Source organism: Chenopodium album, chromosome 22, assembly GCF_948465745.1.
Source record: "Chenopodium album chromosome 22, dcCheAlbu1.1, whole genome shotgun sequence".
Taxonomy (NCBI): Eukaryota; Viridiplantae; Streptophyta; class Magnoliopsida; order Caryophyllales; family Amaranthaceae; genus Chenopodium; species Chenopodium album.
The window spans coordinates 8,897,290-8,920,674 of NC_137855.1; the positions used below are offsets into that span (position 1 = coordinate 8,897,290).

The 23,385-nt window shown below is 33.1% G+C and overlaps 2 protein-coding genes across 2 annotated transcripts; both read left to right on the forward strand.

The window, feature by feature from the left end:
* The first annotated feature begins 6,317 nt into the window (after window positions 1-6,317).
* Window positions 6,318-7,441, forward strand: LOC145603892 (uncharacterized). Its single transcript, XM_081659864.1, has 2 exons — window positions 6,318-6,825; window positions 6,966-7,441. The coding sequence occupies exons 1-2, from the start codon at window positions 6,318-6,320 to the stop codon at window positions 7,439-7,441; spliced, it is 984 nt and encodes a 327-aa protein (XP_081515990.1).
* An 8,804-nt stretch (window positions 7,442-16,245) lies between these two features.
* Window positions 16,246-17,175, forward strand: LOC145603893 (F-box/kelch-repeat protein At3g23880-like). The gene has a single exon (XM_081659865.1). The coding sequence runs from the start codon at window positions 16,246-16,248 to the stop codon at window positions 17,173-17,175; it is 930 nt and encodes a 309-aa protein (XP_081515991.1).
* Window positions 17,176-23,385: the final 6,210 nt, after the last annotated feature.

The following is a 23,385-nucleotide window of genomic DNA, read 5'->3' on the forward strand; positions in this document are numbered from 1 at the left end:
AATTATATATAAATTATTATCTTTTGATATAAGGAATGTTATCTAAATATGTAACAAATTTTAGCACATAAATAAAAAAAAAAATTATTTTAAAAAATTCAATCAATTCGTGCATCGCACGGGCTTCATCTGGTTATGTTTATTTTGAAGTTGAGTTATGTCTCATGCTAAATTAATGTGTTTATATCATTATTTGAGTTGAAATTTAAATTAGTTTTTTATTTGCATTGGTCAAGTCAATTTTTTACACTGCTATATAAATACCTTAATATAAATACAAGTTAGAAAAAAATAATTAAAAAATGATTTTTTTTTTTTTTTTTTTTTTGAAAAACTAAATGTACCCCCTCCCTCCGCCACTGGATAAATTAGTTTGTCATGCCACATATGATTTCAAGCTAACTCTCTTTGTAGCTATTTTGTGCCTCAATTGTTAGCTATTAGATTGCTAGTTAAATAGGCTTAACTTTATCAATTAGCCTTGTAAATTTAATTATTATAATACATTAATCTCTAAAAATTTTGAAAACTTTTTCTCAAGCTAATTGTATTTTTTAGCTCCAATGGTCAAGCTAGTAGCTAAAGACTTTTGAAAATTGCAAGCAAGTCCCTAGCTACAACTATTGGATTATTCAAGCCGGGGAGTTCAAAATATAATAATCTATTTCGTGTTTGACTTCCATTGCAAAACTCAAAAACCCAATATTCTTTCATCTTTTAGTTCTCTAAAATCATCACTTACATCACATCACAAACAGAACCCATTTTGTGATATCCGTTGCATCACCAAAAAACAGAAAAATCTTGTTTTTTCAATCATGATAGGAAACCCTTAACCCAAAACCGCTTGCCATTTCAAATCTAAGGTTTTTTTAAGGTGGGTTTTTCGAAGCGGATTTTAAAAACCGCTTGCCATTTCGGGCTTCCCATTTAATTTTTTCTACAAGTGCTATTTCGATCCAACTTGTACTTCCGCATGTAAATCGACGACAGGTTACAAACTTCTCAAGAAATTTAAAGTGAATGAGTTAATTCATGGTAAAGAAGTGTTTTACTTAGGCCCTGTTCATATTTACTGAACTGAGCTGAACTGAACTGAACTTATTGGAGCTGAACTGAACTGAATGAGCTGAAATGAATATTTTATGAGAGAAGGAAATTAAGAGCTGAATTGAATTGAACTGAACTGATTGGAGCTGAACTGAAGTGATTGGAGCTGAACTGAACTGAACTGGAATTAAGTAAATGTGAACATGCCCTTAACCTTTGAAGTGTATGATTGGGAGAGAAAAGTGTGGGTTAAATCAAAGGAATTTTGCTATTGTGAAGATTTTTTGTACATTAACAGACATGTTTTCTTGAAAGAAGTTTTATACTGGCTTACGGACAGTCATAGAGTTGTTATGTTTAATGTGGAAAAGGATCTCGCTTATTGATTTCGCTCCCAATTTCTGAGGAAAACACTGAGGTCTGTTTTGGTGAGTTTAAGGGTAAGATGTATTGTGTGGTAGTGTCACAGGTACAAATAGCTCTTATGGTGTGGTACCCTAAGGACCATTTCAGCTCCAATTGGATCTCAAGTTTCGCATACCCTTTGCTGTTATAGAACAAGAAAATAAACTTTATGCGCAAAACTTGGCAAAATTAGTTATAGAATCTTTTAGTATTTCATATAAATGGGTTAATTAAGTTAAAATTAAATAAATTATAATATTACAATTATTTATAAACTAACAAATTACATGAAACATTTTATTGATACATGCGTATAATTATTGGTATTGATAGATTCATTATTATTTTATATCACTTTTCTCATATTAAAAACTCTAGGTTCGTAAATAACTCATTATTTCTTCATCTTTAAAATATTTGTAATAATAATTTTTTATGCAAAATAAGTGAAGTCAATTGATATCATTACCTTAAATATAGACACGCCTCTGATTTTATATCTCATATATTGGATCATGACAAGTAAGCAAATAGGAATTAACATCCTCATTTGATTCTATTTCGTTAGGGGTCAGTTATATGTTAAACTACCCATCATTGTGGATGTTTAAGCTTATAGTAAAGTAAGAAACTGGAACTCCACCCCTAAAAGGGTACCGATCGATCCGGTCGATCTGCTACGTTCCTCTTTCTTCTATCGTGTCTTTTGGGGCCTTTAGTTGGGGAAACCTGTTGTTTTCTTACGTGATGGGGGGTTTTTGTTATCCAATTTTTCTGTATTGAAGATAAGAATGTCTGACCATCTACCCGAGAAAAAAGAACGAATAGGCTATCCAGGAATGAAATTGATGGTCGAGCCGGATGATAATCTACCATGGTTCGCTACGAGCTGGCTAGACTCTTATCGAAATTGCATAGATAGATAAAAAAAGATAGATTAGAATTGTAAATATGAGATATTAAAGTCTGTTTGTTTTTTATTTGTTTCACGTCATCTTATTTTATATAGAATATGTCATTAATGGACACAACAAAAGTTTAAAAGAATGAACTCCGAGCATGAGGAGGAAGCCTTGATCGCTCGGGCTTCAATTTCTAGTGCATCCAGAAGATCTTAAAATAGAGAACAAATTAGAATCGCAAATTGTACGAGTGTTAATTTTTATTAATTAGGAACTATAATCATCTAGTATGGTAATTTTTGGATACTAAGTATTAACTTTTTGCAAATTCCTCAAATAAAAAGAAAAAAGTCTTACGTTTTGTTCACTTTAACCTTAAAAAAATAATTTAAATTCAGTTAAAATAATTTACTTTAAAGAAGAAATATAAGACCCTGTTCACTTCACCTTATTTTTACTAAACTGAAACTATTTTTACCGAATTGAAATTATTTTTGCTGAATTGAAATAAAATTAATCAAAAGAATTAGGCTAATATAAATATGGAAAAATTGCTTTTAATAATCCCACCTTTGATCGATTTGCTGTTAATAATCTCATCTTTTAATCTATACCAATATATTAAAAGGCGTTCCTAAGACATCCACGTGTCACGTAAACTACCCTCACTACGCCACATCACCCACTTAATTACACATTACGCCACGTGGCTCTCCTTCTATTTGTTTTTCATTGCATGTCATGCACTCAACATAATAAAAAAAAGTTCTTCACCAAGATTTGAACACACAACCACCAATTCTACTACTAAGTGTCTTACTACTAAGCTATGTGATTTTTTATGCAATATTTTGAATACAAAATATTAATATATATTAAATGACAATATCAACAACAAATTTAATTATTATAAGAAAATTGAATTATAAATTACAACGTATATTAATGATCAGTTCCATGTAATAATCCGGGGCATTGCCCGAGCCCAAATACTAGTTATTATCTAATAATCACACCCTTTATTGTGCAATCTCTTTTATTGGTCCCTTACCTGTTGGTAACCGGTTTAAACAGGTTAGAATGCTACATGTCACTTTATGATTAGTTGATAGATTTACAAGTAAAAATAATAATAATAATAATAATAATAATAATAATAATAATAATAATAATAATAATAATAATAACTAAAGTTTAAAGAATTTTTTTAAAAGAAAAATTAACAAAAGAAACCCACCAGCGCAGATAATCTTGCATGGACCTGGTTCACAATTTATTGTGGACCCAAGATTTATATACATGTAACTGACATTATATACAACATAGTGACCCCTAATTTTGTTATGGTAATCTTATTTTAACATAGTAACCTTTTTAAAAACTTATGTGACATTGAGTGTTATTATGAACTTAAAGTACAATATTATGTTGAATAGTGACCTAATTTTAACATAGTGATCTTTATTCTTCGTATTGACCTATATTAAAAGTTTCATTAAAAAAATTAACTTGTTATAGCTTTTATAATGTCACATTAACCTTTTTTAATAACTTTTATTTTAATATAGTGACCTTTTTTTTTAAATAATAAAACAATCATATTGTCTCTAATATTAGTGGTCTACAATAAATTAGTGTGAATCCCGTCGTACCACCAGCAAACCCCAAACCCTCCGGCATCGATCCCCTCCCCACGCCCTCCACCCTCCGAAAACCTCCCTCCCCACCTCCAACTACAAGAACCCCCTCCCCCACCCTCACCCAATGAAAACCGTCTGCTTTTGTTAATTGCAGGGAGTATGGGCGAATTTGATGGTGCCATGGTGGAGCGAATATTGGGGTTGCGATGCTTCAATAATCATAACTTTTTGGGTGATTAAATTTGGGTTGGCATTGATGTGCGTAAGAGTTGCGTGGGTAACGCGACGGTGGATGCGATGTGTGATTGGGGTGGTTGGGTTGCTGTTATCTGCTATGCACTGTTGAAGTTGAGGGAGTACGGGTTGTGAGGGGGAGAGTGGCAAACGGGGAGGTGAAGTTATGTGGGTTGCTGCTCAGCAAGTGTGTTGGTTGTTGTGGGTGTGCGTGAGGAGGGTGGCGAACAAGGAGGTAAAGTGTTGTGCACTTGATTTTTTTTATTATTATTATTTTTTAATCCAATCCTGTAGTGACACATGTCATTTAGTAAATTTTTTTTTTTAAAAAAAACCCAACGTACAGGTTACCGGTCACAAGAGATCAAAGAGGATATCGGATAAAGGTGGGATTATCATTAATAATCAAAAGGTGGAATTATTAACAACAAACCGGTATTATTAAAAGCAAATTTTCCTATAAATATTTAAACATTTTATATGCACCCTAATGTAAGTTGTACATGTTTTTTTTCCTTTTCTCATTTGATAATTAAATGAGCAATTGTCATAAAAATGAATAAAACAAACTTTTGAGTAATATACCCGAATGTACATAACAATCTTTGTGTAAATACTTGTAAGAATCGTATTAATGGATATTTTCTGAATAATTATTTTTAACTCTAGAATCATTTGAAGAAAGAAGGTTGACACTGAGATTCTTCTAACCAAATTGAAGAAAAGAACAAATCACTCAAAATAAATTGCTCTCTCCATTCCATAATGATGTTCATGTTTGGAATCTTTGACCTTTTAAAAAAAAAGACAATCTTCTAAATTTCTCTTAATCTATAAGAATAAATATAATCATGTAAGATCTAGTTTGATTCGTATTGGTGAGTAATAATAATTATTAATATCTAACTTTTATAATTTATGCCAGTGTGAGATTAAAGATATTTCAAAAATGGATAAATGTTTACATTGATTTACGAAACGGGAACATCATTTTGAAACGGAGGGAGTAGTCACCTGAGACATAAGTGACACTTTTGCACATTTCCAATATAGGATCGCCTCAAACCATAAATTATACTTCGTATTTACCTTAGTTCAAGATATATACATAATACATACACGGCTTACAACACACAACGAGATGACTATGGATGTATCTATCTGACTATCTAGGCGAAAAAACCCGAAGTACCAAAACCACCCAAAGGAGCCATTTCTTCGTGCTGCTTCCAAAACTTTTAGTAAAAGAAATGACTATGGATGTATCAGTTCTAGGCATTATAAGAGAAAAAGCCCGGTGAACTAAGAGCATGTACAACGGTGAGTCAGTACCCTCCTCAGAACTATCTCTCACTTTTTTTGAGTTAGCTTACCATTGAAATATCTGACTCATTACTTACTCACAGTATGAGGTAGCAACGTCTGAAGCGGCACTGAGTATGAGCGTGAGTTGCTGACTTTCTAAACCAAAGAATCTGATTTTTTTTTTAGGTCCAATTATCACATGACACTTGTCATGAATATTGCAAGTTGTGTTTGATGTTTGCTATTTGTGTTTGATGTTTGCTGTAGAATGCAACGGCTATATTAATTTTTAACAGTTAAAATTGCTATAATGCTCCAACGGTAGTTTCTCACTTCATTTAAACATATTTCCAAAAAATAATTTCACCAACGGTATAATTATAATTTTATCTATAAATAGAGCCTAATATTGATATAGTTTCTTACCCTTAAAATTTCACTCTTCTTTTTTTCATCATAAAAATAATTTGTGATTATGGATCTTAATAATCCTAATTACGAAAGTGGTTCCTCTCAAAATAATCCAAATAACCAATCTTCCAATTCTCCAAATTTTCAAAGTAATTTTCATTTTGATCCAAATAACCCTTATAATCCAAATGCTCAAAGGATGTTATTTTATAACATTCCTAACCAACCAACGCATCCAAACCAACAATTTGTACAACAATTCCCAAATCAATTTCCAAACCAAAATTACACCCAACAATTCTCAAACCAATTTTTAAACCAAAATTTGCAACAAATTCCCCAAAATTATCCTTCTGGTTTTATGTTCCCAATGTCGCAACATCATGGTGTGAACCAAATAATTCAAAACAGTCCAGCAACTCCCGAGGGAGAAAGAAGCAGTAACTTAACCCCACCCGATGATCCTAGGGTTCAACAACAAGCCAATGATGATGCTGATGGTGTTGGTGATGATGATGTTGTTCAAGGTCCCCACGGGAGCAACACTAATGTAAGGGCAGAAAAATGGGGTGCAAAAGAAGATGATGCCCTCGTTTCGGCTTGGGTAGAGTGTGCAGTTGAAGATCCAGAGACGGCAACTGATCAAAGTTTGGCGGTAATGTGGAGGAACATAAAATCCCTTTATGATCAAGCTAGAGAAGAAAATCCATCCACCATGCGCCCTAGAACTTTAAGATCTATTAAAAGTCGGTGGGCAAGAATAAATAAAAATGTGAGTATGTGGGTTGGTTGCTATAGTGAAGCAAAAAAAAGATATATGAGTGGTACCAACACTCATGATGAAATAACCGAAGCTCATGAAATATATAGAGGAACATGTAATGGTTCACGCTTTGGTTTAATTGGTTGTTGGGAGATGTTGAGAGAGTTAGACAAATGGAAGCCAATAGACCTGGATTTACCTTCTAGTGATGGAAGCCAAACGGAAATACATACAATATGGGTTACTATCTTATAGACGGTATCTATCCGAAATGGGCAACATTTATCCCAGCAATCAAACATCCACAAACTGGTAAGCACAAATTATTTACCAAGAAGCAAGAGAGTTATCGAAAGGACGTTGAACGTGCCTTTGGAGTGTTACAAGCTCGATTTGCAATAATACGTCAACCAAGTCTAGCATGGTCGACCGAAATTTTATGGAAAATTGTAATGGCTTGTATTATCATGCACAATATGATTGTTGAAGATGAGCGAGATGGATATTTGCATTATGATGCAACTGAATTTATCAATGACCAACCCCAAAATGTAGCTGAATCATCAACTAGTAACAACAACCAACCATTTACTGTGAGAAGTGGACGATTGGATAGGCTCAATCTAAATGGTTATATGGAAAATAGAAATAATGTTCGTGATAGGGAGACCCATATTGCACTAAAGAATGACTTGGTTGAACATATATGGGGACGTTTCGGCAACGAATGAAGAGATGACAAAAGTCGCTGTTAATGAATATTGTATTTTAAATTTTAATGGATGTCTTTGCTAAATAAACTATGTTATTTATATATGGTATTATTTTTGTACTTTTTATTTCAAAAATTAGAAAAAAAAATTGTTTCAATTTACATACATAAGTGATTATTAATATTGTACTATTTATAATGACTATTAATATTGCACTAAAGAATGTCTAACTTTTTTTAATTAATTATGTAAGTTCAAAAATTACAAATAAATAATAGAGATTAATACATGTTTTAAAAAATATAAAATAAAACAAGAGTGAGAAAGAGAAAATGATGGGGTAGTTAGGAGAGAGAATGGTGAGTAACCTCACCATTGTAGATAAATAAATAAGGTGACTCACACTAGTAGCTTATGATAATGGAAGGTGAGGTGGAAGATGATTTGGAAAAAAAATAAATAAAAAAGATAGTTGAAAGTGAGGTGGATAATGGTGAGTAACCTCACCAATGCTCATGCTCTAACACTAACCGAAAAAACCATTTCTGTGTGCTGCTTCACTAGCATAAGACTATAAGAGGCAACTCTACTTCTGCCATCCCTAATTGTAGGCCTTGTTTCCATATTAATTCAATAATTCATCCCAAAATTAGAGCCACGTGTCTAAATCTAGAAGATTATCACACCAACACTCATATGCAGTATTTCTCTCAAAATGGTAATGGTGTAAAAAGTAGATCAAAGGTCCAACAGCAACTCCAAAATAGCCCAGGAATGAGCAGACACGCTACGTGGCACCAAACTAATAACTTGCTAATTGGTAGCAGGTAAATTTATAGGTTTCTTTGAGATTGACCTTTGACAAGCATTTACCTTGAAAATCTTTCCTTGATTCCTAGACTCCATGGAATTCAAAGTTCGTTTCTTCCCAATCGCCAAATGTGACTGATCAAATCCAGGAAGAGCAACTCCCTTCATTTCTGAGTCTGAAATATTCTTCTTTACTGTCAATAAGGTTTCAGCATTCGCCTTTCCTTTCATCTCCTTCTCCAATTGCTTTAAGCGCAATTCCAGAGGAGCAGGCGAAAAGCTGGACTCGAGCTTAAAATTGGAGATGCATTTAAGTAAGGCTCTGAGGGCAGATAATTCCATGTTGACAGCATCATTCTGCATCAAGTTTAAACTACAAGATCAATCAAAGAGAACATCGAAAATGGCTATCCAGAAGCATAAATAATGAAACCTTGAAGGTCTTGAAATTTTACATTACTAATAATAGTACTTGTAGCAATCAAGAAAGGATAGGAAAGATATGGAAGTAGAATGATCGTTAGCAAATAGCAACAATACCTGAACGCTGTCACTGCCTTTCTTGACCATTTCCTGCACTCTCTTCTTTACACACTCCAAATGGCCTTTCAGTAGAGGAACTGGTGGGAAATCATCTTCCAACTTGAATGCACATATATATACAACTGCTTGAAGTTTCTCCTCCCTCGTAATTAGAGATTTGATAAAACCTATTCAATGTAATAATTAATTTAGGGATGCACTCAGTGACTCAGATAACCATATTCTCTACTAAGTATAAGAAAAAGGTACACTTGATTAATAGAAGAAAAAAAAAAATTTAGTCCAGGGTAAACACAAAACAAGAAGAGCTAAGGAGAGGTTGCTAGAGCAAATGAAGACGTATGAGATAATATTAATCACAATTTTGAAAATAAAATCACAGAATTTAAATTTCATACGCCCACAAATGATCAGCTGCGGTTAAAAAGACTAACATTATAAAATAGAGGAAACATATGTTCATTAGAACAAACAAGAAAGCATCATAAACCTGCTTATTCCAACCAATCGAACAGATAGGTTAAAACAACAATAAAGCATATTTTTCAATGATGTATAAAATTACATATATAGGCAGAATTGAACATGGGGCCATGTCTTCTACAACTACAATTCTGCACAGCACAATGCCTCGAGGCAACTGCTTATTCCAACTAGGCCAGGCTATCGACAGTTCCGAACTGAATAAGATCAAGATATCAAGGATGATTGATATAGATTTGGAGAAAGCTAGAATAGTTCATTATTATAATTGCTTTTATATAGGCTTACAAGTGTAAAAATACACAAATACTATACAGTATAAAGAATGGGATAATAACAAGTGAAAGGAAATGAAGCTAGTCAAATTCCACAAGGATGGGATGATAACTCATACAGCTTATAAGGTAAGTTGCATTCTATGAGTAAAATAGCCATCTTGCCAATGCATCGCACATCCATCAGAAGTATACAAGCAAATGAAGCAATCAAGGAAGGAGAGACAGAAATTACTACAAAATGAATATCAATCATTCAAACTTATATGACAATAAGGTCAATATGAGTACTTGTCACCCTGTTCCAATAAATGGGTTCTGTCAGGAGTAAAGCCATCAGATATACTAAATTTCAGACGGAGACATGGGTAGAGATTGAACATACCCGGAATTTTCTCCTCCAATCCCAATATCCGGCACAAATATAAGCCTTGTCTGGGCCAAAGAACCTCACTCTCGGTATAAAAGGCCCCGAGATGTGAAAAAAGTTCATCTGCATCATATGACTGTGCTAACTCGTATGTGGCTAAAAACTGCAAGAAGGCATATTTATCGAGACGATGAGTATAACCCTTCTTAGCGAAAAAATCTCTCCACATGATACTGAACTTCATCGCGTCATCTTTTAAACACGGTGTAATACTTGTGTTTAGTAACAGCAATGCTGCTGACAAAGTTATGCAACAAGCAATATAAGCCTGTATAGGCATACTTTCAGACTCTAGCAACTCATATAAACTTTGAATCACATTTAAAACCAGCTTTGCTGGATCTGGTGACAACTGAAGATAATCAGACATCTTATCACGCATCTTATATATTTCCTGGTATCGTAGCTTAATTAGGTAAGATCTCATGCCATTTGCGTCCATATTCCTGCACAACAGTTGAATCTCACTGCAAGCCACTGGCGGAGGTTCTGTGGTTTTTACTTGTGCAGAACTAGTAAGCTCTATGCAAGTATTGAAAGAACAGCAGTAAGCATTCACTATCATACAAAAAGTGCCAAAGAAGAAAGATATGTATGTGCAAGTAGGAAGCTCTATGCAAGACAAAGTAACAGTAAGCGCATAATGTTATATTACATGTGACAAGGAAGAAAGATATACGAGTACAAACCATGTCCATGTGTTAATGTGTTTATCAGACACTCAAGACAGAAAGAGCAAATTAACATCAAAAGAATTCCAAAAGAGTAAAGAGACTGACAACAACCAGACTTGAGAAACCAAAAATAAAGATAATGTCTATGTTTGAAGATACATCTCAAGGATTCCATGTGTTAATTTGTTTATCAGACACTCAAGACAGGAAGAGCAAATTAACATCAGAAGAATTCCAAAAGAGTAATTTGTTATAATTCACGTTTTGCTTTTTGCAGTTCTCAGGGTGATTGGTGATCTGGTAACACTGGTTTAACCCAAGACTTTGCTTCAAGGTTGTGTTTGTAGCTTGTTACAATGTCATTTGTCTATGTGCTAAGACATTAGGCCCAATAGTGAAATAATTAGAATGCTAAAACACAAACTCTTGAAGACACACAGTAAGACTATATACTACTAACAGGCTTGTTGAGCAGGACAACTAACCTAGTATGGTTTCTATGCTTCATCTTTCATTGGGAGAGGGGAGTAATGTTGCATTAGGATCTTCTGATCTTGCCAAACATTGTCACGGTATTAAGATCAGTCAACTTGGTCTGGTATCTCTGCTATGCTTTTCATGATTATGCTGCATACTTGGCTACTTGCAAGAGAAAAAAGAGTGAGGTTTTTGCTCAAACCACACTTTTGAACTCCATGAGCCACCAATAATACCTCAAACTCTGGATTCATGACACAATACCAATGCAAATCTCTTCCTTACCTTACCCTTTAGGAATTTAGCATACATTTCTCTATCTCCTTATGGTCTAAGACCTTCTCCGCAACCATTACCATTGGTGATTCTTACATAAATTCCAAAACAAGGTGGCAAAAGTCAATCTAAATCGATGGCAACTAGCTAAATACGGTGATGTTTAGATTCGGGATCAAACCCTTTGTAGCTCTACAATCTAGATACACCAATTATTGAAAAATCTTGAAAAAGAGGAAGAAGAAAGATATGAACAAAATCATTCATTAATAGTATCACAATTCACAAAAACACCATCATTATCAATGTCATCAACAAACACCTGGATGTATCACAAATATTCAAACCCAATTCAGCAATTTTTTTAACAAATAATCTGCAATTAATTCTATGAATAAAATATTAGCATAAAAAGAATAACTTTATGATATATATAAATGCCAACTTTCATAAAAAATCAATACCTTTGCCTCGTTCATTCAACATTTTCTCTCTACAATCCAACTCTCCACATCGATCATCCATCATAGTCGCTTTCATTTCGCGACATTTCACCTCCACCCCTTTACAAACCCCATCAATCTGCGCCACTTTCACTTCAAATGCATCAATCTTCACATTCACTTCCTCCTCCCTCATCTCCACCTCCTTAATCCTCTCATTCAAACCATTCTCCCGCAATCGAAACTCTTTCAAATACTTTTCCCTCATTTCATTAATCTCCTTCTCCTTGAACCTAACATCATTAAACAATTCATCCTTTTCCTTCTCTATCAATTCCAACTCCAACTCTTTACCCTCCAACACTTGATAACGCTCATCAATCTCCTTCTCTTTTTTCTCCAACATTTTGCTCCTCTCATCATTCTCCTCCTCCTTCAATCTAACAGCACTATACAATTCATCAATCTCCTTCTCAGTCAATCCCAATTCATCCTCCTTTTTTTCCAACACAACAAACCTCCTATTCACTTCTTCCTCAAATTCCTTCAATTTTACCTCCTTAGCTTCCAATTCATCCCTTCTCTCATTCATCATACCTTCCCTCAATCCTACCTTCTCCGCCGCCGCCTTCGCCTTCGCCTCCCTAGCCAAAACCTCATTTTCCCTCTCCTCCACCGCCTTCCGCCGCTCCTCCACCACATTTTCTCTCTCCTCCACCGCCTTCCGCCGCTCCTCCACCTCATTTTCTCTCTCCTCCACCGCCTTCTTTCGCTCCGAAACCCTAATTTCCGCAACATCAACCGCCTTAACACGCTCTAAACCCTCGGAATTTCGCTTCTCACACACCTTAACCGCCTTAATTTGTTCCGCAATCTCTCTCTTCTGCAACTCGAAAAACTCACACCACTCCTTAACCTGCTTCTCCCTCATTTCCACATCTTCAATCCTCTGTTTCAGAGAATTCTCTTGAATTTCCAGATTCTTCTGCCGATTCTCAACATCCTTCTTGAAATTCTGAAGCCTAATTCTGTTCATATGAATTTCTCTGTCCTTTGACTCAACTGCCTTGACTTTCTCCTCGATCGAGCTGTGAATCTTTCCGATTGAGCTCTGCAAACGTTTCCATTGCTCCCCGAGTGTAATGATTGAGTAAGAGTGAGATTGTAAATCCTGAAACGTTTCACCGACTTTCTGCAGTAACATTGTTGCAACTCTTATATCATTTGTAGTATTATCCGAATTAGACATGATTAATTCCAATTTTGGAATGAAAATCAAAAAGTGGAACTTTAAAAAGTTCGGATTTTTACAATAATTTATCACAAAGTTTCCAGCTTAGATTTGTACTGTAGTATGAAGTCATAAACAGTGCATTGATAATATTTGAAGGAAGAACAGTGTAGTGAGAAAATGAAGGAGAGAGGAAAATGGAGGAAATGATATAGTGTGTGTAGGACACTAGGACTGTTGGTGGAGTATTGACCGTGGTAAATATGGTAATGAAGGTAAAAGAGTAAAACGTGATGAACAAGGTTCAACATCTTATTGGTTGATTAATGCGGTTACTTTTTGTTTCTACAGTACGAGTACATTCTACGAGTATTCATTTGTGTGACTTGTGACTTTTGACTCCATTTGAACAATATTTGTATGCAAAAAAAAATTGTTTACCTGTGACTTCTTTTCTTCCTTTTATGCACCACCTCTGTTCACCCTTGTCGACTTAGCTTAAACATATTATTTTATAAAAAAAAAAATAAAAAATTTGAGAAAGTTTCAAAATATTTTAACAATGTATGTTAAAGTTGTTATTTTTTTTAATAGTTACGTATTTATTTAAAATTTTATCTAAAAACTAATTGAGTATTATACCTTATTATCAAATATTCAAAGATTTAAGATAGATATAATATTGTTCAATTTTTATCTTATTATTATAGATTTTCTACTACAGTTTATATTATAATATATATTTGCTCCGTTCTTGAAAGTTTATATGGTCTCCAATTAGCATCTTAAACCATTCCTAACTTCAGCTATGTATAAGTAAAAAAAGTTGATATTTGAAAAATACTTTGTCATAAGGAGAATCTAATAAAATCAAATTTGATGTTAATTACTTTTGATTGTATAAGTCATAAAATATAGTCAAAATTATTTAATTTTAACCACATGAATAGTAAGTGAGTAGAACATTCGGAAACAAAGATAATATTATTTTTCTATTGTAAATTTGTATCATATAAACGAGTCAAGCGGCCCAGCTAACCAAGGAGTCTTTTCAAATCTATCATGGAATTGAATCACAACTTAAGTTTTTCTACGAGTCTTTCACAATTTTTAAGAGGCTCAACTTTGTTTCTTATCCGACTAAGAGGTTCCACATTGTAAATAAAGAAATAATTTTGAAAATTAAATGATAATATCTTCGAGATCTCGTAGATAATTTGATAATTATCTTGTTCTCTAATCAATGTCTCTATATACTACCTCCGTTTCTTTTTAGTTGACACGTTTTGACTTTAGCACTATTCACACACTCCCCTTTGACCGTGTTTTGTACATTATACGTAATGAAAAATATAGTCATGTGGGATCTTGTTAGATTCGTCACGATATATAGTTTCAAAATATCAACTTTTCATAATTTTTGAGTATCGACAATTAAAGATATGAATGGTTGAAGTTGTGCATTGGCAAACGTGACTAAAGAAACGTGTCAACTAAAAAGAAACGGAGGAAGTATATAAATAAGACTGTTTTTAGGTTTTCGTAGAGGCTTAGATAAATAAAATAAGCCACAAAGACCTCATCCCCTCTTTGAAAGTTGTAGCCTACAAATTATCAATAAAATCATTGTTTGCACATATATAATTATTTTCTTTTATTTTTTTCCATAAATGCCACGTGTTGATTTCTAACTAGCCAATTCCAAAAGAATAAAAAAAAACAATAAAAATTATATCAGAAAACCCCAGCCCCGACCCCTTCCCTAACCACCCAGCCCCACCGCCCACCGGAAACTCAACCTAGCCCCACTAATCCACCTTTACCCACTGGAAAATCCACCTAAATCCACCCGCTGGCCAACCACCCCCTCTTTTCGTTCATCGCTGCACTCCCTGTCCTTCCCCTTGAACCATAACCCCCATTCCCGTAACTCCTCTTGTTCCGTGGTCCTCTCCCCTTCCTTCCCCTTGAATCACATTCCCGTAAACCTCGCTCTCTCCTCGATAGAAGCACTAGAAACCTCCCCGCCGCTCCAGAAACACACGAAACCCCTCCCCTACCCTCGAATCACGTACTTAGGACAGATGTTTCGTGGGTGGGGGAAGGGTTTCGTGGGCTTTTGAAGTCACGAGGGAGGTTTTAATGGTTGTTTCGAGGAGAGAGAAGGGGTTTACGGGAAGATAGGAGGTGGCGGCTGGCCGACGGAAGGGTTGGGTTGGGTTTGCCGGTGGGGTAAAGGGGGTTGGGTAAGATTTTTGGTGGGTTAAGGGGGATAGGGGCGGCTAGGGTTTGGGAATAGGGTGGGTGGTGCCGCGGTGGTGGATGGGCTGGGACGCTGGGTGGGGATTTAATATTATTTTTTTCTTTTTTGGACCAACCACAATGTGACACGTGTCACGTAACTTGTGATAGAAGGTCATTGACTTTTGTTGACTGGTTTGGGATTGAAGAATGTAAACAGCCCCCAAAGTTGGGATTATTGTAGAATAATCCAAAATTGGGATTATTAAAAGAAAAATGAGCAAAGTTGGGATTATTATTTCTAAATTTTCCAATAAAATATGAAAAAAGTAAAAATTGTTATATATTTGGGTGCATTGTACAGCTATAAATAATTTGTTCTCAATTGGATGATTATTTTTCATTTAATGTTCAAATGATGAGTAAATATTAACCTTTAGTTAGTTGGGTGAACGGTAGTACAGTACATTCGGATGTATATAACAAATTCTACGAAATAATGTATTGCAGTAAATAAAATTTTATTCTTGATTTTCTATCTCCTTTTGGGCCTATTTACATTTACTAAACTGAGATGAAGTGAACTGAATTGATTGGAGCTGAACTGAACTGAACTGAGCTAAAATGAATATTTTATGAGAGAGGTAAATTAAGAGCTGAACTGAACTAAACTAAACTGCTTGAAGCTGAACTGAACTAATTAGAGTTGAACTGAAATTAAGGAAATGTGAATAGACCCTAAGTCACTCCAAAAGCCACAATAAATTTTGACCCACAAAAAAAAGAAAAATTAAATTACAAGCTCCTACCAGTTTCCGAGTAGGCGTGTACTAACTCTTTATAACACATTTTTGACTCTTTACATTCAAACCAGTTTAGTAGCTTCAATAACCCTTCTTCTTAAATCATAGCCTCCATCGCCTAAACACGCTTGCCAAAATGAACAATACTCTTCCTGACCATCTGATTTTCGAAAAAATCCTCCCAAAACTCCCTGTTAAATCCTTACTTCGCTTCAAATCCGTTTCCAAATTATGGCTTTCCACTATTTCAAGTCACAAATTCGTACAAACCCACCTTAAATTCTCCTCATCCCACCTTCAAGCTCTCATAACTCATGGCCGCTATCTTTATGAAGGATCCAGTGTTTTATCTTTTGATGAATGCAACAATTTCAAAGGAATTATTGAATTAGATTCCAATCTCATCTCATGTTATCCTTCTTATCCTTCTCAACGGCTTCTAGAATCTTATGTCATCGGTTCTTCCTTGAGGGCTCGGAAATGGATAGAGATGCCTAGCATTGATGCGAGTAATGAGACTTACAGCTTCAGGATTGGCTCTGACGGGGACCGAGGGGTAGTGGTTGATGATACTCTATATTGGACTCCCATCAGCCAACTTCGCCTTCGGGAGGGCGAGGAAGCTCACATAGCTGGGTTGAATTTAGTTAATGGGGAAATGAAAAATTTCCCATTGATGAATTTGCTTCTTGGGTATAATGAAGTTGTTAGTGTATTTCGGTTGAATGGGTGTTTGTCGATGTGCTGTTACAATTCCAGTCGCGTTACTGATGTTTGGATGTTGAAACATCAACATGATTGGAAATCTTGGGTAAAAGTATCGCCTTTTAATCTTATTGAGAATGTGGAGCTCCTTTGGTTATTTGAGACGGGTAATTGTTTGGTGGGTGAAAAGAGGCTCAAGCTGCTTATGCTGCACGATCCTAGTCATGTAGCTCTGGATCAAGAAGAAGAAAGTACTGGTATTCGATCTATTTACGCCGAAAAATATATTGTAGAGGCTTGGGGATATGTCGAGAGTCTTATTTCTCCTTTTGGAACAACCCTATCTGATGGGAATGAATGAAGATCACTTTGAAATTAAAGAATTAGAATACAGTAAAGTGCCCTAGCATATGTGCTAGCTAAGATTTAGTTATGTATCGAAAAATGTATTTGTACTCCCTCCGTCTCTAAATTGGAAACCCATTTCTAATATATTACCCTCTATCTTCTTCATGAAAGTCATTCTAAGGACTCAGGTTTTTACTTTGTACCTCTCTTTATTTCTGCAAGCATTTTGTTTTAAATTCTTTGTGAAAACTAACAAGAAAAAAGCAAGAGGTCCGTAGTCTCAAAGTTCCCTGTCATGTGCAATGAACTAATTACTCATTCCGTCCCATTTTGATAGTCCCTTATAGACATTTTTCACGAGAATTAATAAACGCCAATAAGAATAGTAAAAGTACGTTGAAAAAGTAAATTGACATTGGGTATGCAAAAAGGTAGAAAGAAAAAGTAATAAGTACAAAATTACATGGAAAATTTAAATTTGCACAAATATTAATGCAAATTGGAGGGAATTTTGGTAAAAAATTAATATTTATGGTTGTTGGAAAAAACAAATAGGGTGAACATTTTGGAACTAAAATTTGCCCATAAGGGACTATAAAAAAGGGACGGAAGGAGTACATTTTTTTGGGTTATTGTTTTTGAGGAATTAATTACATTTATTTAGGTAAGCTTTGCGAGTACATTTTTTTTTTTTTTTTGACAATAGGTAAGCTTTAATTGTAGGAAGCTTATTGTGTAAAGTTACCCACCAAGCCACAATTAATTACATTTTTTTATAGACAGTGGTGAAAATTAATTACATTTATTTAGGTAAGTTTTACTAGTAGGAAAGAGTGAGAGATAGCTCAAGTGGTTAGAGCTTCCCTCCCGCTACCAGGATCGATTCTCACCCCCGCCCTTGTGGCTCTCTAATAAAAAAAAAAAAAAAAAAGATTACTAGTAGGATTCTAGTATTCTATGAGCTGTAGTGTTTACTTGATGATATAAAGCTTGGGGACAGGTTGAGTTAAACAAAAATAATTAAAAGGTTGGATTAATTAATTAAATTAAATTAGGGAAAAGTTGGACTACTAGTGTAAAAGCATGGAATGTTTTATAAACATTGGATTGTGCTTTTCTTTTTTCTTTTTTTTTATTTTTATTTTTTATTTTTTACACACTTTAAAGAAGATTTTGGAGTAATAATTGTGAATAATATTTGTACTTAGACTATGTTTGTTTTAATGGAAAATAATTTTTTGAGAATATGATTCTCCACGAAAAATATTTTCAAGTAAAAACACAATTGTAAATATAATTTTGAAGTGATAATTTTAAAGGTTTTTTTTTAAAAAAAAAGTGATAATTTTGAAGGAAGAACAGTGTAATAAGAAAATGAAAGAGAGAGAAAATGGAGGAAATGATATAGTGTGTGTTGGACTGTTGGTGGATTATTGACCGTGGTAAATATGGTAATGAAGGTAAAGAGTCAAGCGTGATGAACAAGCTTCAACACCTTATTGGTTGATTAATGCGGTTTGTTCTATATTTTACTCGTATTCATTTCTGACTTGTGACTTATGACTTTGAGTCCGTTTGACCATTTTCATTCAATACTTTTCTAAAATATTTGTAAGCAAAAAAAATTGTTTTATACTCCGTATCAATCAATATACCTATACTAAAGGCGAAATCAGATATGACACTTGTCATAGCCTAGTTAAAAATTTTCCCTCCAAAAGGTCTTTTTTTTTTTTCAAAGCTTCTTAGAGAAGTATTTAATTTAATACTTACTTTACAATAATATTTCTTTTCTATTTGGCAAGTACATTCATTTTTACACATTCAACAAAGATTTATATATTTATTTATTTTATGACGGGAACAAAGTCATACAATACAATAATGTAATATTATCTATAACTTTGTAATGTAATCCATGATTATTTTTATTAGTCGTGCATGCATTTTTTTTCCTCTGTTTTCTTTAAAGATTCAAAAAAATTGTAATTACAGAACTTTATCCTATTTTGCAATTTGATATTATTTTTTATAGTAAAATAATTATATTAAACTAATGATAAATATTGAAATTACCGTGCATGGCACGGGATCTAACCTAGTTTTACTTAAATGAGTAAAACAAATTCTTTCAATCGTATTAAGATATTAACATAATCTTTGATATTCTTGTGTGAATGAGTAGATCTAACAAGTAATATACATCCCTAAATTACATTCCTATTTCTAACATTTATTTTTCACATAATAGAGGAAAGTAGAAATGTAATTTAGAGACGCAAAAGTACTCCGTATTTTGTGTTAGATTATTGATTTATTTCTTACTATAGATTAGCCAGAAGCCCAAATTAGGTGTTTTTTTTACCCCAAAAAATACGAGTATAAGAGTAATGCTATATGTCGTCTAAGAATTAAATACACTCTTAAAAATTATATAAAATTAGAAATTCACGAAAAAAACATGCGTAAATTAGTGTAATTAGTGTTTATATTTTATGATTTATTAACTTTATACGATTTTCTAGTATGTATTTAATACTTATATGTATCACTTACGAGTAATATATAGCATTGTCCAAAATATAATGGTGAATTTTAAGAGATACAAATGATGGTTAACTTTATTTATTTTTTTTTGAAGCAAATGGTTTACTTTATTTCGTATAAGTTGAGAATTAAATACTCCCTCTGTTTTTTTTTATTTGCATCACTTTTCTTTTATGTTTTTTTTTTATTTTTTTATTTTTATTTTTATTTTTTATAAATGAGTATTTTTAACTTTATACTATATTTTATCGTTTTTCTCTCTCTTACTTTAAACCCCACTCAAATTATATTATCATTTCTCTATTCCATGGTCCCCACTTAAATAATAAAAATATTTATCTTCTCTCACATAGCTTAACCATCTTACTTTTACTATAATAATTTAGTTACTCACTCACAATATTTTATTAATCTCCTACAACTTTGTGCATTCTCAAATGATGCAAATAAAAATTAAAAAAAAAAGAAGGATCAAGAGCAGTAAACTTACTTAAATTACCCTTAAAAAAAAAAAAGAATAATTAGACATGAGAAATTGTAAATTCTTATCCCCAAGTGTACACAAGTTGTCAAAAAGAATACAATTAAGTGTGCACAATTATACTCATGGCATACAACTTTGTATATACTACCTCCTCGTTTCATATTTTTTGCAACTTTTGCAAAAAATGGATGCTAATCCCTCCGTTTTTAAATATTTGCTCCACTTTTCTTTTGCGGCCGTTTTTAAATACTTGATCCATTTCTTTATTTGGAAAACTTTTTAAATAATAATAGAGTATTATTACCTTCTTATCAAAAATTCAAAGGTTTAAGATAGATATAATATTATATTGTGCAATTATTATATTATTGTTATAGATTTTTTTTTTTTCACTATAGTTAATATATATACGGAGTATATTTTTTCTATTGTACCATATATATATATATATATATATATATATATATATATATAAACGAGTCAAACGACCCAACTAACCAAGGAGTCTTTTCAAATTCATCATGGAATCACAACTTAGGTTTTTCTAGGAGTCTTTCAATTCACAATTTTCAAAGGCTCAATTTTTTTTTCTTATCTGACTATATATTTGACTAAAGAGGTTCCACCGTGTAAATAAAGAGATAATTATAAAATATATATGATAATATCTTTAAGATCTCGTAGATTATTTGATAATTAACTTGTTCTCTAATCAAATGGCTCTATATATAAATAAGACTGTTTCTAGTTTTCCTTAGAGGCTTATTAGGTAGAATAAATTACAAAGACCGCATCCCTCTTTTGAGAGTTGTAGCCCAAATATTATCAATAAAATCATTGTTTGCATATATAAAATCATTTACCTCTTTGGTTTAATTTTTTATGGTTTACACACAGATCTAACAAAAACATAATACAAGGATTGTTCATGATTGTGATTTTAAGTGAAATATTTATTTTAAAATTCAGGTACGTATATGCCCTTAAATCTTTGTAAGAGTGATTTAAATCATATTATATACGTAGGACTTGTTCTCTTACGTTGAAATTCAGTTCAGTTCAGCTCCTAATTTCCTTCTCTTATAAAATATTCATTTCAATTCAGTTCAGTTCAGTTCAGCTGAGTTCAGTTCAGTTCAGTTCAGCTGAGTTCAGTCAATGAGAACAGGCCCGTAGTATATTAAGATGTTTTACATAATTATATGAACTATTTTAATATTATATGAACATCAAATTATTTTAGTTGATGTATATTATCATCTAAGAGAACCCACGTTACGCTTGTAGAGTGATTTGAGTTAGGAATTTGAAATGACATCAAGATGGCATGGAGTCGAAATTTAAGTTGATTCTTTATACCAGTACCATGTGATTGGTTTACTTTTGTTGAATAAGGAGAAGACGCCCTTTTATTCGGACCAAAGCCTTTCACAGACATATTTGACCCGGGACAAGGCCCCTTGAGAGCGGGGAGAAGGGTAACGAAATCCCCACCATCAATTTCCCTTTAATGGGGATTGATCCCACAATCATTGTTGAAGAATGCACTTGGCCGTTGAATTCTACACCCAAATATTGTGGGTTTGAGGTGTGAGTTTAGATATTTAAATTTTCTTAAAATAAAAGGAATAATTGGTGAAAACTACTCATACAAATATACAATATACTTCGTACTAGGTTTAAAGTGCATAGACTTGCAGTCTAACTTTTTTATTTTCTTTTTATATAAAAGATATTATTTAATAAGAAGAGAACTTTATAAAATATATTATACTTATTAAAATTGTTTTCAAAATATCCCTACCTTTTAATGAAATTTTTTCTATGGAGGCGGATGCATGATGCTCCGTGCATCCGTTTTCTCTTTAAAATCGCAGAATGAACATTCCGTTCATACATCTCTTTTGTAAAAAACACATAGCTATTTCATAAAAAACATCACATATAGATGTATGCCTGTATTGTAATGAACATATAATTGTTTTCTAAAGAACAATACCTATATTATATAAAAAAAAACATCTAATAACTTCATGTTCTTTATATATATCTAAAGAACATCCGTAATATTAATTAAAAATATGATAATTAGAGGTGATCAACTTTGGCCCGACTCGACCCAGCCCGGCCCGATTCAGCCCGAAAATAGGGCGGGTTTAGACAAGCCTAAAAATGCATTTTTAGTTAAAAAAAATCCAAACTCGGCCCGAAAAAAACCCGAAAAGCCCAGTACATTTTCCGGGTTTTATGGTCACAAGATATTATGTTAAGGCCCAGCCCGACCCGAATTTTTTATCACCTCTAATGATAACATAATGTAATAACATTATTTTTATTCAACCACCATAATCTAAAGACAAAATTCAAAAAATATTTCAAAATAAACAATTAACATATGTCACAAATAAAAGTACATTATTCTGACAATAAAAGAACATGAAGATAAAGAACATTATTTAACTACACATTATGTTTTTTACAATTTTATAACATGTTCTTTGCACTTTAACTAAATGTTCTTTACATTTCTATACAATTCTATGATATAATCTTTTCACTTAAACTAAATGTTCTTTAAATTTCTATGCAATGTTCTTTTCGTTTTTTTTTTTTTTTTTTTTGAAGAGATGCAACATGTGGATCGTGCATCCGCCTGCATGAACCATGCATTGACCTTTTAAAAAGTGGGAAAATACTCTTATGAACAATTTCACGAGCTCATGACATATATAACTCTTAAAATGTTTATTTACCATTATACCCCCATTAATGTTGACTGTTGTCTTTCTATGCGTTACCTGACTCAACCCCGATGTGATTGACTAATGCTTTTCCTCTTTAATTTTTTCCTGCAACCCTTTCCCTCCTTCCTCTACCTCTCTATTCTCTCTCCGCCTTGACTGAAACAACTCCATCGAAGTAGTTTCTGCAGTGAAGCAAACTATTAGTTCTCCATAACTGAAGCGCCTAGCGCCTACCGTGCTTTATCAAATTTGTTTAATTGAATATCAAATTCACAATCTATCTATGGATTGTGAATTTTAGGCCGGGGAGGAGGTGGAAAAACTCAACCAAAAAATAAGGGTTCGTTTGACATCGCTGTGGTTTTCAGTTTTTTGGTTTTTAAATATATATTATATATGTCACATAATGAGTCAAAAAATATTTAAACTTATTAGAATCTGATAATTT